Here is a 17,273-nt window from a genome sequence, read left to right as displayed (position 1 = left end):
AGCCCTTGAGCTTGGCTCAGCCTGGCGTGATGGCTGTAGCCTGTGCTGTGAAGCAGTTTTAGGACACGTTTGGGTCTTTGGGGCTGCTCTGCACATAGCGGCAGGCCTGGTGTCGGCAGGGGCGGGTGCTTGTGCTCCAGGCTCTGACCGCTCAGCAGCCGCAGCCTTCAGTCCTCGCGTGCGCGCTTGGCACCTGCGCAGTCCCCTCTTGCCACGCAGTGCCTGCTGCAGCTCGGGACCCTCTGGATACTGCTCGAGAACCAGAAAACACCAGCCTCCAGGCAGGTGCAGCTGAGCCAGAGGCAGGGCTTCTGGCTAGGTGGCAGCGGCCGCAGGGCACCGCTCCTCCCAGGCGTGGGCACGGGCGCTCGCTAACAGCTGGCGAGGGGCACCGTCACCTATCTCCTTTCGTCCTGTCTCCCCTAGAGCGAAAACGCCAGCGAGGAGGCTGGTGAGGGTGAATACGTCAATCTGTATTCCTCTGGCCAGAGCAACGGGGAGGTCCCTCACCCTGCAGGAGTAAGTAACCTGGAGAGGGCCACGCACCGGGAAGGGGCTGCCTGGTGCATGCTCAGCTCACGCTTGGTACCGGCCCCGCGCATCCCGGCGTGCCCTGTTCCCTTGCCGGCTGTCCCTTTGCTTGCCCTCTCCTGGCTTGCTAGCTTTGATGGCCTCCTGGTTCGGGTGGAGAGCAGGCTGTCGAGGCTGGGAGAGCCCTGGCAGGATGGAGGGATGGCTTCTCCTTCCTCCCTCTCTCACCTGCGCTTCGCTGTTTGTTTGGAGCTGCTTGCGTGAGGTTCCCCTTCAGAAAGCTGCGCTCTGACCAGCACGGTCCTGTGTCTGGGTTCACTCCTGTAACCGCTTTGGCTTTCCTATGTCAATAAATAAAGCCTTGTACTCTTCCTTTTTTTTTTTTTTTTATCTTTTACTTCCCCATCTGGGTACGAAGTGATTTAGAGCTGTTTCTTCCTTTACTCACGCCTCCTATCTTAGGTATTTCCTAGAGGAGGCAGGGTGTGCTCCACGGCAGGGAGGTGCCATCTTCCTGTTGTGTCACAGCGAACGGCGGCAGAGGTCTGTGCTGGTCCCTTGCCTGCCCTCGCCTAGGAAGGCACTTCTCCTGCAGGATGTCTCCGAGACCTTTATCTGTGCTGGCGTTAAATGGCCAAAGAGATAGCGCGCCCATCACTTCCCTTGGGAGACGCAAGCGAGGCAGGCCCGGCCCTTCGGGCAGTCGCTAGTTGGTTCTGAACGTTGAAACAAAGGGCTTTACAGACACAGTCCGGAAAAAATCTGCAGCCACTGACACATCTCACCTGGCTGGTGAATTTTCCAGGCTGGATCTGAGCGTAGGCGGTTTCAGTCCCGTCTGTTCAGCAGGTTGAATCTCCAGGTTCCGCTCTGCGTGGCGTTAAATAACTCTGAACTCCAACACCAGTAGATCAATGTTCCCATTTGCCATTCATGGCTATTTTTCTCTTTAAATGGCTGATTTTAAATGCTGCATTTTTATTTGCCTAGAGCTGTCTACCTGCTCTCCCAGGCTGGGTTTGGATGGCTCTGCTTTTTGCGTTAGCCTCGTTTCCCAGCCGTGAATTGCGAAGCGGGAACGTTTTATCGTTGTGGAAGCTCTGCTGATGGGCACGAGGGGAGCAGGAAGGGCAGTCTGCATTCACCCCTAAGATGGTCTGGTCTTTTGGGGGCTGTAACTGGGAGGGGAACTGAAACGGGAGCCTGGAGCTGGCTGTGCCCCTTCTGATTGAAGGAAAAGGCAAGTGTATTCAACGGCAAGGGCTGAAAAAAAAAAGTGGTGAGAGGGTTAAAATCCAAGACAACAGCTGACTTGTGTTGTAACTTTCAGCATCATTTCACAATGTTAAAAGCAAACAATACTAATTACACTAGTCTCCAGAGATGGTCCCAAATTTCCTGTCTAATTAACTTCTGTGTTTTCCTGGCATTTGGCATTAACTTGCATCAATCTTTAACCGCTCCATAGGAATTTACAGTAAAGGGCCATTTAGAGGCAGTAAGACTGTAAATGCAAGCCTAGTTGTGGTGTAGGACCTCAGGCAATGATGAAAAACCTGTTCTCTTTGCAGGAATCTCCCTCTGTCAAAGACGGCCACTCCAAAGACTCCGGTTCAAACAGCAGTGCCATGGGGAAGGAAGGCAAAGATGGTGCTGAAAGGTAAGCCCAAATCCCACAAAGCACACGCTTTCCAACTTCGCGGTGTACAGAGCATCATCCTTTTTGTCCACCCTCTGGCAGTCAGTCCTTGTGGCTGCCTCTTCTGCCCTCAACCATGCCAAAGCCCTCCAGATTTTAAGCCTTTTTATTTTTTTCCTACAATGGGTGAGCGGCAGGATCCTACTGCCCGAGGAGGCAAGATAGCAGGATCCAGGCAAGGTATCAGTACTTAACTCAGCGAGCCTGTAGGGGTTAATGCAGCCTGTGGTCGTCATCGCAAGTCCATCTAATTGGCAGTCCTGTCATAGAGCTGGCTGCTCCCTCCTGCTTCCAGGGAAACGTGCAAAAAAAAAGTCTGTATTGCTGCTGGGAAATCGTCTTCCAGAAGGGAATTTCTTCCTAACGCTGCTAGTTAGAGGCTGGCTGAGGCCCCAGAGCAGGAGGCTTTATATCCCTTCTAATGCTCTTAGCTATCATTTGTCTATGTAAATGAAGAGGTGCAGGCTGTAACAGATGGGCTTCAGTAGGAGTGGAGTGAGTGCTTCCCTGCTGCTTGAGATTGCTCTTCAGTTGCATTTCTAAAGCAAAAATAGAGAACAGCATTGTTTTGTGTGTGATAGTCAACTTCCCTCCCCCATTTTCTTGCAGTTGGTTTGAGGGTTTTAATCCCTGCAGTGAAGGAGACAATGCAGCAGTGCTCTGCAAAGCCCGGTGTCTGGGAAGAGCACAGACTGGTGCACTGGATTCTGACCTGTGCCTGGGGAAACTGTTCCGGACAGGCACTTTTTTTCATTTCTTTAGGAATCCAAGCACAAAGAGCACGTGTCCAGGTGCTAGAGTACCTGCCTTTGGGGTAGGAGTACTGGGATTGTGAATGTACACCAAAAAAGGGGTCAGAGTGCTAAAGCTTCCTGCAAAACGAAAGCCTGCCATTTCCCCTTGTAGCAGCACAATGGGCTGTGAGCTGACTAAAAGATGTACACAGGCAGAGTACGTTCAGGCTCTATACATTTGAGGAAGGGCTTAGGTTTGTGTGCACTACAAACGTGGTGAATTAAGGAGACGTGGAAGTGTGCACCCATGCAAGGCATAGTAAAATCCTTTCTGCCAGAAATCCAGGCACGTAAGCGTTCAGGTCCTAAAGGTTCGTCTTTCTGCTTTTCAAGAGGTGAGCAAAGCAACAGAATTAAAGCTAGACGTTTGGTCTTGTTTGCAAAAGATTTACCTCCAGGCTTTCTGTGTACTTACTGCTGCTTAACGAGGGTCTGTGCACTGAGAGCTTGGGTTGGACCCAGCATCTCTTGTCTTGGATGGGCGATGGCACTGATGGTTGTTGCCTGTGGTTTTTACAGGCAGCAGCAGTCACCGGATGCTTTGGAATCGTCACAGTTGGAGGAAGAAGTAGATGAGCTCTCCCTTATTGACCACAGTGAAATTATGGCTAGGTTAACGCTGAAGCAAGAGGTAGGTTCCTGCAGGGTGTGCTTCCATACTCTGGTTTATATTCCGGTGAGATCTGATTCCCTGTGTGCACAAGCAAGGTATCGGCTTTTATTTGATAGGAAAAACTAGGTTGCAGCACAAGTGGTGTGCAGCTTTGTGTGTGCAGACTGTTGTGAAAGTGTGAGATGCTTTCTAAGAACCACTTCGTCCTGTGCCCTTTTCCCAGTCTGCTCCTTCCCACGTCGTCGGCCTGTTCCAGTCTGAAATGAAGCACGATTTATCCAGGTGCAGGTCTGTGGTATTGCCCTTTCAGTCTGGAGGCACGTTTAGCAGATTTCCTGAGCAGGACATTATATTACTGGCACGCAAGAGCAGCCAAAGCAGTGTTCTGTGTTGGAGAAATAGCTTTGTTTCTAGCCTTGGGTGCACTCCCAGACAGCTTTGCTCACTGTGCTTTTGAACCAAGCTGCCTTTGACGTGCAGCTTGAGGGAATATGCAAGTTTTTGAACCTTTCAGACTGTCAGGGGGCTAGCTTGAAAAATAGAAAGGATTTATCATTTACTGGCACTTCAGGAGTGGTCTTTGGTGAGCCAAGATGCAGGGGAGAAAGTGAGAAGCTATTAGTCATTCTTTAAGTAGTAGTTCCTGAATCTTGCCAGAGGGTCACCTGAAAAATTCACATTTTAGACATAGCTGCTCCATGACTGTAAATCCGTGTTTTTTTCAGTGCTTTGCGTATTAAAATGACAGACTTTTATAAAGAAAGCCCGACATGACTCCAGTTTTCCCTGCAGGAATATTTCCATTAACTTTTTTTTTTTTTAAACCTGTGATTTCTGAACGCTTGGGAGTAGCAGATTTGTGTCAGCCCTTAACTTTTTTCTTTATGGCCTGCACGTTGAAAACAATACAGAGCCGCTCCTGTGCGCCGTCTCCTGCAGCGTGGGAACCCCTGGCTGAGTGACAGATCAGTTTTGCATATTTTCAGTTGTGAACAGCAGTAGCTAAAAGAAAGATGTTGTCAGAAAGTGGGAAGGCAGGGGTCAAGTGTTAGCAGGGCCGTTCTCTGCTCCTGCTTATCGGATCGCTTCAGGTGACCTCCAGCCAAACAGTTCCAGATCAGGGAATGAACTCGCTAGGTTTTGATGTTCCAGGAGCATGCGAGTTGAACGCACAACCTCTCACCCCACAGCAGCTGTGGTCCGTGATCCTGCACTTTGAGACAGTTCACACAGAGCTCCTGCTCCATTAATGGTCTTCTGGGAGCGTTTGGGAGTCTGGGACATTTCGGTTCATTCTTCTGTGGGCAGAAGGTTCAGCTTTCACTGCACTTCACAAAGTCAGAGACCCTGAGCGTGGATAGCCCAGATCCTCATCTGGGACACCAAATGTTTTCCTAAAACTCCAGGGTTAGCCCAACACTTTAAGACCGTGTCCCAGCTTGTGCTGCGAGCGGTGCCAGGAACATTGTGTGCTCTGCCAGTCAGCACAAAGTTTGAACCCCCGAGGTGGTGAACCAGGCCGAAGGGAGCTTGGACCACACGTAACGCCTTTCCGTTCTCATTGCAGGGAGATGACGGGCCAGACGTCCGTGGTGGATCTGGAGATATTTTGTTAGTGCATGCGACAGAGACCGACAGGAAAGGTACAGTGGATGCACCAGAGCAAAGCTGAGGAGCTCAGCCTGGTGTGGGCTCCTGCTGCTGGTCTCCCAGGTCCCTGTAGCGTGAGCAGTTGTGATGTGACTGCCACAGCTGGGCCAGGCTGGGGAGGACTGCATTGATGATCCCCTGAGTTACGGGGGTTGTCGTGCTTAGCTTTGGTGGAACGGAGGTAAGCTGGATAAGCGCCTGCTCGTTCCATTTAACAGCAGGCTGGTGTTAACTCCTTACAGCCTTGCCCAGATCTGGGAGGCGAGGCGCAGCGGTGGAGTTGGTGACAGTGCTGCATCAAAGTGAGAGATGGTTTGGGTCTGAAGCAGTGCCCGTGGGCATGGGGCAGGCTATCCAGGTGCTACTGACACCCTTCCTTTTCCTGCTGCCTCACTTCCTAGTGCAGCTCTGTACTGCTTGCCTGCTGGTGGCCACCCAGACCCGTTCAGGGAGGGAATTCATAGTACTTGAAGTGAGACATGGGGGCGGGAAGCAGGGGGTAGCAACCCCTAGCTATATATTTGTTAAAACCCCGCTATCTCTCCAAACCCAGTCACCGCCCACACGAAGCAGCTCCTTTCCGAGCGCTGTGACAAAGACAGCCCTTGCAGCATTTCCAGAGAGTGATTCTGAACCTGCCAAATGCATTTGTGCTGATGGCCTTAACCAGAATTGATCTCCTCATCTCCTGGGATGCGAGGCAAAATGCACTAACCCACTGAACCACTCAGCTCTCATATTTTAGAGGTTTGATAGTCAAAGGGGAAATATCTTTCATGTGCATTTTTAAATGGCAGCTTTTTTACTGTAGCATAAGGTGTTTTCAATTACTTACCAGCACCGTTCAGCTAGTGAGAAAATCCTTCCCCTGGCAGATATATGTCCGTGTTTACGTCAGGCATCAAATCCAGGCACAAAGGACCAGAGATAGGAACATGTTAGAGAAAAGCAGGCAATTCATTGCACTGTGTTTAGGTATGTATATGTAAAAAAATATACGTCGAAATGAGATGGTGGAAATACCCCTTATGGAAAAGCTGAAACTGGAATAGGGAATCTCTGATTTACTCTTGCTATTCTCCGAAACAAGCATCATGTTGGAAGAATTTCCCTCTTAAAGACAGATGCTTGATAAAGGCGTGTGTGTTAGAGCACCAGCTCACAAATGGGGAGCTCACGGGAGGCTGCAAGCAGTGAGGTGAAAGCTCTGGAGAACCTCTCAAGACTGGGGAAAACCAGAGCAGGATTTGAAATACACAGCAGCACGGCCAGGGAGAGCGGATGGGCGGAGGGGGATCTGCGCGGTGCATGTCTCAGAATAGTCACAGAGCTTAGCCTGACACGCTCTGCCAAGCCGCTGATCTGAATGGAGCACGGAGGAATTTGTGCTATGCTAACCCAGTGTTTGGGTGACTGAGAGGGTTAATGAATTAAGCTTACAATGAGAAGAATTCAGGGCTTGTAAATCAATCAGCCAAACGGCACAGAGGGGTATAGTTAAGAGGCTTTCCTTTAAAGATGAATTTCTTGGCAGCTCCGAGTGCCAGCGCAGACCAGCTGTATTACCTCACATCGCCTTTTGGGCAGATGGGAGCCCAGAATAAACGTAACTCCACGCCCTGTTGCATGATGCTTCTTGTCCGTCTGACTTCTCTAAAGGAGCTAAATGGAATAAGGGATAAAAGGAGAACTGGGGATCTTTACGAGCAAAATCCACGGTCAGTTAAGTGCTCGCAGCCACGTGCGCTTGCCGCGAGTGCAGGATTACAGCTGGACACAGCCTGGGGCTCACCCCGCCGTGACCACCCAGCCTCCAGCTTTAGAGCTGACGTCTGATTGTCATTAGCCAAGAGCCAGCAGCGCGCGCTGATTTAGGAGCAGGAGGAAGAAGCCTCTCCACGAGGCTGCTGCCAAGAGAAACACTGCAGGTAGAGGAGAGGCACGGCTCTCGCACCGATCCCTGCTTTTTCCCACCCTCCCCGCACAAAGGGTTGGTGTTACGGCACAGGGTGTGGGGTGCTCCTCATCCTGCCTGCAGCCAGCTCTGCGTGTAGGGCCAGGCCCGAGCAGGCACGGCAGGAGCTTTTTCTCCCGTCGGTGCTAACGAGCCTCTGCCAGCAGTTGCAGCGGGCCAGGCAAGGGCAGCGTGCCATCGCGCTGCAGATGCTGACTGCAGCGCCGAGAGGTTTTATAGCGGGGCTAGGAAACTTCCAGTACGACCACTGCTGCCCTCGGTGGCCAAGCCTTGCCTAGGCTGCGAGTGTGCTGCAGTCCTGGCCTGAAATCTGTTCCTTTTGAGGTTCCTGCTTTTTCAGATGCCATCCTCTGTGCCAGCAGCCAGAGCTTTGTGGTTCTGGGGCCTGCAGCACCCACCGCTGCAGATCAATAAACAGAAGTTGGCAGCATGCACCGTGTCGGTGTTTGTGTCATGGCAGGTCATGGTCAGTTTTTGCAGTGCAATATACTCTTTTGGATGAAAATAATTCATATTTACACTGTCCTGGGGCAGGTTTCCTAGAACACAGCAAGGGCAGAGGGTCTGCAGCACCATATCATCATATCGAAACACATAACGTATCAAAACATATCAAAAAAAAATCCTGATCATGAGGGAAGAGTGACCACGTTCATCTGCAGGGCTCTCTGCTGCCTGAGCAGTAAGGGCACCCGCCTCTCATCATCACATCTTCTCTTTAAAGTATCCCCGGCATTGTCAGCACATTTTAATTAGCCCTGTTATTCAAAGTTCCTGTCCCACAAGCAGGTGTTTTCCACCAGCCCCTTTGGTGGTCACACAAGCTAGAAAGCAAATGGTAGCGCTGCAGATGGGAGCCAGGCCAGGGGGAACGGGGCAGTTTCACTTCTGCTCTTGTGCCTTAGGGTCCATCTGCTGGTAAGAAACAACAGCACAGCTTCTCTGTGAAGTGAATTCTGGTCAAAATGTGCCCGTGTCTGTGTCCTCTTTCTGCAAGACTGGATTCAACCTCATACAAAGCTTACTTTTCTGAAAGCACGTTTGACTGAGGCTTCCTTGTCTCTCTCCATAGATCTGGTGCTGTACTGTGAAGCCTTTCTGACTACGTACAGGACATTTATTACCCCTGAAGAGCTCATCAAGAAGCTGCAGTACAGATATCCTTTTGCATGAAAGGCAGTTCGCCCCAGGGACCAGAGCTGAGCAGCATGAGCATCATGGAGGGAGCTGGTGACAAGTTTGGAGGATGTGGTCGGTAATGTGCTTGCCCTGGGTGCCCCAGGCAGGACTCCCTCCATATCTGCAACCTGCAGGTGGGAGATGCTGCAGGGCACGTCCACGAGGAGTGGAGCACTGCACCCGACCATAGTCGCCAGGAGGCCCTGGCGGGGGAGAGGAGCAGTTCAGATTTTCCGTACGGAACTGGGGAAGAGCTCTTTTGTTTGGGACATCTTGTTTGTAGAATGGGGATCGTGTTCTGTCTTCCAGACAGGCTGTGGGGATTGCCTGCTTGGGCAGGTGTAGGTTAACGCTGCCAAGACACGTTTTCCCTCTTGCTACAAGAAATGCAGCACAGAAGATAACGTCCTCTTAGCATCCCAGCTCTGAGCTGAGCTTGTAAGTGCTGACGAGGCCAGGGCTCGTACGCGGCAGCGTGAGCGTTTGTGTTTCTGGCAGGGCATGGGGAAGGCTTCTTGCTGAGCCCCCTGCCTGTGGTTCCTTCCGCTTGGCTCTGTCCTCGTGGCTCCCTTTGCCGTCAGCTGCATGGCTCAGTGGCTCGGTTCAGGCAGTGCAAAGACCTCGTGGGCTTTGCTCCTGTACGCCCAGGTCAAAGGGAGCCTGACGTCACCCTGTCCTAAGTCACGGCTCATCACTGCCATCTGCAGCAGAGCCGCTGCTCCCCGGGCTCCTGCTGGGATCAGTGCTGCCGAGGACGCAGCAAAATCTCATTGGAGAGCAGGTGTCAGTGAACATGTTGGCTGGGTCGCTCCTGCAGGCCCTTCTTGATATTTGACTTACTGGCACCCTGTTTCTCTCTGCCTTTGTGCACCTGGTGGAAGCTCTTTCAACCTCTGCTGTCTCCCTCGCTGCTCTTTCCCTTGCAGCAAATTGGGCAGTGAGAGAGGCAGAGGTGACATCTGAGAGCTGTTGTCAGAGCAGATGTCTCAGACCCGCGGGGGAGATGACAGCGGAGCAGTGCTGCTCATTAACTTCCACCTTAGAGATTAGGGTCTGAGGGTACACCTGCTCCGTGAGCACCAATCCTGCGGGACCTAAGTACCTCCTCACATCCCTGCTACCTGCAGCTGGGGGGGCAGATTAATACCGTGCTAATTAGAGCCAGATTGGTGTCCCTTATCTCCTAGAAACTGAACACCAATTTCAGTCAAGACCGAGCAGTATCTGTTCTGGTGTTCCTCAGGGCAGCTGTTCATTGTGCTGATGCTGCTCTGACTACAAGAAGTTGATTCTTTAATTTGCACCCCACATATGAGAAGTTTTGCCACTTTCCAGACACGTTCAAGAAGCGCGTCAGTAAGAACACCTTCTTCGTGCTGGTGAGAGTGGTGGATGAGCTGTGGTGAGTTGCCGCCTTCATTTTGGGGTGGGAGATGAATGGTCAGTAGCCATACATAAGCCTACCAGTTAAAAATATATGTGTTTGTGTGTTTTAAACCCCATATATGATGACAGCTGAAATCCCCTACCCCTGCCAACAAGATACCCATAGTATACGCAGGGAACCCTCTTGTTGGGTATGTCCTGTCTGGGTCAAGGATTTTAAAATAACCATTGAAAGGGGAATCTCCAAGAAAGGAAGAGCTGGGAAGGGGAGGAATTTCAGTCACTCAGTTCTGCTTGTGGGAAGGAACAAGGAGACTCTGCACAGACACAAATTCTGTACCTCGCAGACGTAGCACTGATGCCTTCCCTGGGTTTTCCATCTTGCAGCTTGGTGGAGCTGACAGAGGAAATTCTCAAGCTGCTGATGGACCTGGTGTTCCGGCTGGTCTGCAACGGGGAGCTGAGCCTTGCCAGAGTGTTACGCAAAAATATCCTCGATAAAGTAGATCAGAAGAAAATGCTGAGATTTGCCAATTCCACCAAACCTCTTGCAGCCCGTGGGGTAGCAGCCAGGTGAGGAAGCATGCGCATAACCATATTTTGGTTCTTTCTGAGAGACGAGGTGTCCCTTCGTTGTGGACACAACGTTTATTCTCAGTCCAAAATATAAGAAAGGGAAGAAATCAGGTCACATTTTCTTATCCTTTATTTTTCATCCTTCTCTCCTACAGGCCGGGGACCCTGCATGATTTCCACAGTCACGAGATAGCTGAGCAGCTGACCCTGCTAGACGCTGAACTCTTCTATAAAATTGAGGTACGGAGATGAGGATGGGGTGAGGGCAGAGGGAGGGATTTGAACACAAACAATCTCTGCAATCTCTGCTATTCCCAGCACACCTGTTGCATTGTAGGAGACAGCTGAACTCGTGTCGGCAAAAGACTGAACAGAGGCTGTGACTGGGAATTTTAAGAAAGAAATCCCGTGCTAATGTGTGGTATTTTCCCACCCCTCTGTTTTTCTTCCTTGGCAGATACCAGAAGTTTTGCTCTGGGCAAAAGAGCAAAATGAAGAGAAGAGCCCCAACCTGACGCAGTTCACAGAGCACTTTAATAACATGTCCTACTGGTAAGGAGCTCAGGGCAACCAAGGCACGAGTTGTGCTTAGCCTCCAGTGTCCTAGAGTTCAAGGCAATGCTTGCAGAGTTGGGTTCCCTTAAGTGGGATCACGTACATGTTTTTGGCCTGGAAATAGATGCCAGGCTCTCAGAGACCCCAGAGCACAAGAGAAACAAAATCATGAGGGTTTTGGAAGGCACTGTAACCTGAAGGAATTATTGTCAGTATTGAGCTCTTCAAACGAACATTGCAAATGAATGCACTCTGTGAAGAATCGTTGTTCTCATCCTTGGAATTATTCTGTCTTTGTTGTGAATTAGAGTGCTCCATTTAAGTTGGAGATGCCACAGACTTTTTAATACTGTTGGTCCATCCTTATTAGTTTTAGTAATTGTTTAGTTTTGTAAATGAAACAGCAAGAAATCTGAGATCTGCTGAAATGGGTTTATCTTTGTTGTTTTCTGTCTGTTTTTCCAGGGTCCGTTCAATAATAATGCTACAAGAGAAAGCCCAAGACCGAGAGAGGCTGCTCCTTAAATTTATAAAGATTATGAAGGTATCAGCTTGTTTCTTGCTATGCATCACACACGCTGTTCGTTAAAGGAGCAGGAGAGTGGGACATGACAGTTGGTAGAGCTGTTTGATGCTCTAGGGCTTCCCAGATTTCTGGAGTAACTGGTATGTTCTCCCTCTTCACAGCACTTACGAAAGCTGAATAATTTTAATTCCTATCTGGCAATTCTTTCTGCACTGGATTCTGCACCCATCCGAAGGCTGGAGTGGCAGAAACAAACCTCAGAGGTGGGGAACAGCACGGGCTCTCTTCTTTAGGGGGAAAAAAGCTAACTGTGGTTGCAGTATGAAACAGCCGGGTGGGTTTTAAGAGCTCAGAGACATCCCAGGGTGGACGGATGGTGGATGAATGCTCTCCAGTGGAAATAATGCCACAGTGGGAAAAGAGTAGGAAATTGTCACATAAACCAAATAGTCTGTGCTGGAAGCCTGTAGTGCTGCTGGGCTTTCTGACAGCTGCCGAAGTGCCAGCGCTGTCACAGGCTGCGAGAACAGTCGCCTGCTTCCTCCCTGCAAATCGAAGGCTTGGTGAAGCTGCAGGCAACAAAGTTCTGAGTGTGCACAGCAAGGGGCAGGCTGAGCAGATCCACCCGAGGTGTTTGCAGGACGGCCTTACCGCCCTGGGGGAGAGGTTACAAAGAAGATGGGTTTGCAGCAGTGACCGGGGGCTTTGTGTTCTGCTAGGGCCTGGCTGAGTACTGCACGCTGATCGACAGCTCCTCGTCCTTCCGAGCCTACCGAGCAGCTCTGGCTGATGTGGAGCCTCCCTGCATACCTTACCTGTGAGTTGGTCGTTCCTTTCCTCTGCTCTTCCTTCTGCACGTTCAAGTGGTTCCTTCAACAATTTCTCAGCAGCTTCTGCTCAGCTCAGCGCTCATCTCTTGCCCTACATGTAAAATAACCCATCAGTGTGCCCCGTCAGACCCATGTGCCCACTCTAAGCAATGTGTCCCCTAGCAGGGAAGAGCGAGGTGACAGCCCCTGGCACGGCTCCTCCTCCACCCTGTGACACTGCATTCCTGGTACAGCATGGCTGGATTTCTCCAGCCAGTCAACACCAAACATCTCATTCCCTTGTGTAACCATCAGTCAAAGCTCAGACCACCTGCTGCTGTTTCAGATGCTTCACTCTGTGTCTCAGCTTTCTTTTTGTAAAGGTGATTTGACTGTGGCAAAGGAAAGACCGAGTGGCTGGATCTTTAGCTGGAACCTTTCAAGTATAGATCTTTGGGGCTTGTGCACTGTAAAATAAATTTTCCAGTGAGGAGAAATGGATCCCACAGCTTCAAGCTGCTTCTTGCTCCTCTACAACCGCTCTGATTCTGATGACTTAAGAGCTGGTAAATTAGGAAGCTTCCTTGTCAAACACAGGCTGCTTCGTCCTGTTTCTAGAGGAAGGCTTGAAGCCCTTGCCCTTCTCCGTAAGGGCCCTCTGATACAGATCTCAGATTTGCTCTGTGTTTATGCCGGTAAAATTTCTGGTCCTGCTTTCTCCCATCATAAAAGTCCTGTAGGAAGACGTCGTGCACACACGCGGCTTCTCGTCTGTCTGGGGACCACAGGAGGGATGCAGAGGAGGCAGGAGAGGAGGGAGCACAGACCCTCTTGCTCTCAGCTGTGCATGTGATGAAGGGTGCTTAGCGCCTGAACACCTTCATGTCTGCTGCTGGGAAGACTTCTCCCTCTAGTTCAGAATTGCAATGCTGCCGGCAGCAGCTGGAGGAGGTAGTTAGGTGGTGTGGGGCTGCTTTTGGCCGCTCTCCTGCCCGTGTGTGACAAACACCTCTACTTGTTTGCCTAATCCCTGGCCCGCTGCCCCTTTCTCTCTTTCAGAGGCCTGATTCTGCAGGACCTGACCTTTGTTCATCTGGGAAACCCAGATTACATTGACAGCAAAGTAAACTTCTCCAAGCGCTGGCAGCAGTTTAACATCCTGGACAGCATGAGGTGCTTCCAGCAAGTGTAAGTGCAGCGGGGGGAGCGGAGCTGGCCGGGGGCACTGCTGCGGGTGGTTGTGGTGGAGGCGTCGTGCTGCAGGGAGACCTGGCAGTGACACGGCTCTGGTCATGGTCTCCTTCCCTCCCTGGGTTAGATACAGCCACAAAGGTGTGGTGGCGTTTTTCCTTTGAGACCCAGTGTAGCAGCGTAGTTCCTGCTCTCTCCCTTTTCGCACAACAGTTCCTGCTCCGGGTTCTGCCGTGGCCGGTTCTTCTCCGGGTTACGAAGGGTTTTCCTAAATGGCGTCTCACAGCAGATCCAACTGCCATTTTCAGTGGTAGGGTCTTTTTTCCCACTTCATCAGCGAGCAAGATGTTTCTTCCCTTCTCCGTGTCACACCCCTGCCACAAGCAGTGGGCTCAGGCGATGCAGACGGCAGTGCTGGGTCTGTGCTAGAGCAGGGTGGGGGTGGCTCCGGGCTGGGGGAGGTCCCCGGCAGCCCCGTGGTTAACTGCAGCCTTTCTCCGTGTCCTGCAGACATTACGACATCAAAAGGAACGACGACATCGTGTCCTTCTTCAACGACTTCAGCGACCACCTGGCGGAAGAGGCCCTGTGGGAACTGTCCCTCAAAATCAAACCTCGGAACATCACGAGGCGGAAAACGGACAGAGAAGAGAAAACCTAGGAGGAGGGGGCTGTGCGAGCGAGGAGAATTGCTCGGCAGATGCGCAGAGGGCAGCTATGAGACTGGAGTTCAGTATTTGTACCTGTTACTGGGTGACGCACCCTCCCTCCCGGCTGGCAGCGATCGCTGGGCGTGCGAGTGTCGGGCCGCTGAGGGCAGAGATCAGCCAGCGCTCGCTGCACTCGCCTTCCTTCTCCTCCCGTCCCTCTGTGCCATCAAGCAGCTTTAACCCCGAGGAGAGAGCTTCATGGAAGGAGGGTCCCAGGCAAAGTGTGTTACGGGTGGTGTTCGGAGATACCTGGGCTTTTGGTTTCACCCGTGGAGGAACTGGCAAGAGCTCGGCGCCCACGGGCCGGTCGCGGCAGCGCAAGCGGCCGTGGAAGGCGAGGTTTTGAGTCTCGCCCATGACGCCACCTCGCAACGTGTTTATCCCTAGGAGACGAGGATGGAAGAGCCTCCGCTGTCTGCCAGGGGAGCTCTGCTTTCGGAGAGCTTGCTTTTGTTTACAGGGGTCTTCGGTTTACCCCAGATCTCTCTCGCCTCCTTTCTGGGAGGAAGGCACCGGTTGTAGATACAGAAGAGGCACTGAAAACGTGGGCAGGGACCCGCCGTCTCCAGTCACCGTACCCCCCCCTCCTCCTCTCAGATCTCATTATTTAAGCAACGGTAATCCCTCCGAACCCTGAACCAGAGACTTCCCGAGGTACCGCGGTTCACACATCTGTGGACCTGTATCTTTAGTGATGGTACTAGCTTTTGCACAGTAAATTCTGTAGTATACGACTGTAAATATTAGTATTTAGAATCCATTGATGAATTTTTTTTTTGATGCATGTCTGAAAACCCATGGGTTTATAGGAAAAAGGAAGAAAAAGTGCAAAACATTACGTGTAAAACTCCCACCCAGTGACAACGGCGTTCAAGTACTGGAAGGAAGGAAGGAGGCTCGGGGCCGGCCGTGGGGCTGGAGGCAGGCAGCGGGCAGAGGAGCCGGGGTCACCTCTGGGGTGGTGGCAGCCAGCAGGGAAGGAGCCGAGCCCCCGGCCCCACCGCCTCGCTCCTCTCCTCTCCTCTCGTTGTTGCCAAATTTTTTCTCGGGGGGTTCCCCGCCCGGATAGCCCCGGTGCTGTGCTCCGCGACCCGCGCTCTGGAAGCAGCCACAGCCAGGCCCTGTCCCCAGCCCTGCCCGGCACAGGAGAGGGGTTAGCACTGCCCGCCCAGCGTGACCCGGCTGTCTGTCTGTCTGTCTGTCTGTCCGGTGTGCCTTATTCAGCCCCTCCTGGCCCCTCCGTGTCCCCTCTCCCAGGGTGTCCTTGCCAGTGCAGCCCCAGCTGGGCCCTTTCCCCTCCCTCCTTTCTGTCCTCATTCGGTTGTTTACAGCGTGGGTCCTGGTTTTGAGCATATGCTGTAGATTTTATCAGCCTTGCAAGGCCTTTTTCAGACCCATGTCATGTGGTCACAGGTTTTTAAGAGTTCGTCTGACAAAATCCTGCAGTTTTAGAGCAGTGGCTCATACAGGATGTTTTGCAGAGCATCCTTGATTTGTTTCTCAATAGCAGGTCAATGTTTGCTAAGCCTCTGTTTATTCTGGGTGAATCAGAGGTGCGAGCACTTCCTCCTGCAGATTGCAAAGCCTTCGCGGCTCCCTGGACGTGCTGGCTCCAGCTGCCAGCCTGCAGCAGGGAGCGACGGCGGCGTTACCCCATCCACAGGACCGTGGCCAGCTCGATCGCTTCCCCGAAGCTGCAGGCAGCGGGCTCCCGGCGCATGGCCTCGCGCTGCCCAAGCTGCTGCAGTGGCCTCCGAGACACCCGTGGTGGGATCCGAACCAAGACACCTGCATCGACGTCGGCAGCCCCGTGGGAGCGTTGGCAAGAGCAAGACACGGCGCCTTGAAGCACACGTCCACTTTGTGCGTCCGCATCGGCTTTGCAGTCTGGTTGTGAGAGCAGAGCAAAATTCGCAAGTGTTTTCCCCCCCCTCCCCGTTCGTGCCCTCGCAGTCCCCAGAGCGGGAGGAGCAGGGCTCTCGCTGTGCCAAACACGACACCTGAGTCAGAACACTTCAAAAGCTTTTTATTTTATTTTATTTTATGGCACTACCAGCCTTGGAGCTGCATGCCATGTCTGGTCAAGGCTTTGCAACCCCTGAAGGCGTCGCAGCCTTTGAAGCAGGACGTAGTACTTTGGTTTTGCTTTGTAAATAAGATTTTAAAAAAACATCATGACGAGACTGTGACAAGGCAAAAATCCGATCTCTGGCTGGCACAGGGCTCTGCTGGCTCTGAACACGTCACTACCACCGCTGTGTGCTGTAGCTTAGGCTGTTCCTAGGAGTATCGTGTGCGGTGATAGCACTAAAACACACCCCCATCGGTTCAGTTCCCCGTGTGCCGGGGCTGTGTGGGGAGGCGCAGCGTGGCGTGGGCTCGATGCCCCCGCTGCCAAGGAGGCCCGGGGGCAGCCGTCGGGTGCAGCTGGTCCGCGGCCCCCATCCCGTGGCTGCTCCGCTCTCCCTCGCTGTGTGTGAGCTGCTTTCAGTTCTCGCCCTGCGTGCGGAGCCGAGAGCCCCCCGCTCCCAGCCAGCCCCCGGCAGCAGGGGCTCAGCTCACGGCGTGGGGACGGGAGGCACGAGGCGCGCACGGCCGCAGCTCCTCGGCCAGCGAAAAGCTCTGAGCGCGGCCACGTCTGGTGGGCAGCCGCTGCGAGCCCCTCGCCTCCCTCGGGGGGCAGCAGGGGGGTCTCGGTCTCCTCGCTGGGCAGGGAGGGGGAGAAGCGGTGCCCAGCGCCCCGCACTGCCCCCAGCCTCTCCCACCATCCCCAGCTGTTAGGCTGTATTATATGGTTACCACTAACCCGGTCCTGATGGTGGCATCGTCCCGCAGACATTTCAAACCTGTAACTTTTATATTAAAGACAAATAAACACCAGTAACAAACCTGCCTAATGATCCTGTTTACAGTGCATGCAGCAGTCTGTGGATTAAAGTGACAATCAAATCCGCTTCTTGAGCTGGTGTGGCCTCATGTTTTCTCATGTCCCCCCCCGGGTTTTCCCCTGCTGTTGGCCCTTTTTGCTTTTAAGTTTCCCCTGTAAATCACTTCCTTACCTCCCAGCGAGCTGCTCTCG

General features: G+C 52.5%; 1 protein-coding gene across 7 annotated transcripts in view; it reads left to right on the top strand.

Annotated features, from left to right (window-relative positions):
• RAPGEF1 (Rap guanine nucleotide exchange factor 1) overlaps positions 1 to 17,148 on the top strand; it is a 90,047-nt gene extending 72,899 nt beyond the window's left edge. For 4 of the 7 annotated variants that reach the window (XM_083807165.1, XM_083807164.1, XM_083807167.1 and 1 more), the window contains 14 exons: positions 427 to 519; positions 2,103 to 2,191; positions 3,544 to 3,655; positions 5,205 to 5,280; positions 8,335 to 8,423; positions 9,755 to 9,843; positions 10,215 to 10,400; positions 10,559 to 10,643; positions 10,861 to 10,955; positions 11,424 to 11,502; positions 11,646 to 11,747; positions 12,204 to 12,301; positions 13,353 to 13,481; positions 13,995 to 17,148. In XM_083807165.1, the coding sequence (XP_083663291.1) occupies positions 427 to 519; positions 2,103 to 2,191; positions 3,544 to 3,655; positions 5,205 to 5,280; positions 8,335 to 8,423; positions 9,755 to 9,843; positions 10,215 to 10,400; positions 10,559 to 10,643; positions 10,861 to 10,955; positions 11,424 to 11,502; positions 11,646 to 11,747; positions 12,204 to 12,301; positions 13,353 to 13,481; positions 13,995 to 14,145 (1,473 nt within the window). In that variant the 3' untranslated portion in view covers positions 14,146 to 17,148. The remainder of the gene's footprint in view (positions 1 to 426; positions 520 to 2,102; positions 2,192 to 3,543; positions 3,656 to 5,204; positions 5,281 to 8,334; positions 8,424 to 9,754; positions 9,844 to 10,214; positions 10,401 to 10,558; positions 10,644 to 10,860; positions 10,956 to 11,423; positions 11,503 to 11,645; positions 11,748 to 12,203; positions 12,302 to 13,352; positions 13,482 to 13,994) is intronic. The other 3 variants (XM_083807170.1, XM_083807166.1, XM_083807169.1) reach the window with 1 other exon arrangement.
• The last annotated feature ends 125 nt before the right edge of the window (positions 17,149 to 17,273 follow it).

Source organism: Anser anser (assembly GCF_964211835.1).
Source record: "Anser anser genome assembly, chromosome: 21".
In the NCBI taxonomy this organism is placed as follows: domain Eukaryota; kingdom Metazoa; phylum Chordata; class Aves; order Anseriformes; family Anatidae; genus Anser; species Anser anser.
Note: the sequence above shows the minus strand (reverse complement) of the source record. Positions and strands in the feature narration are given on the sequence as shown.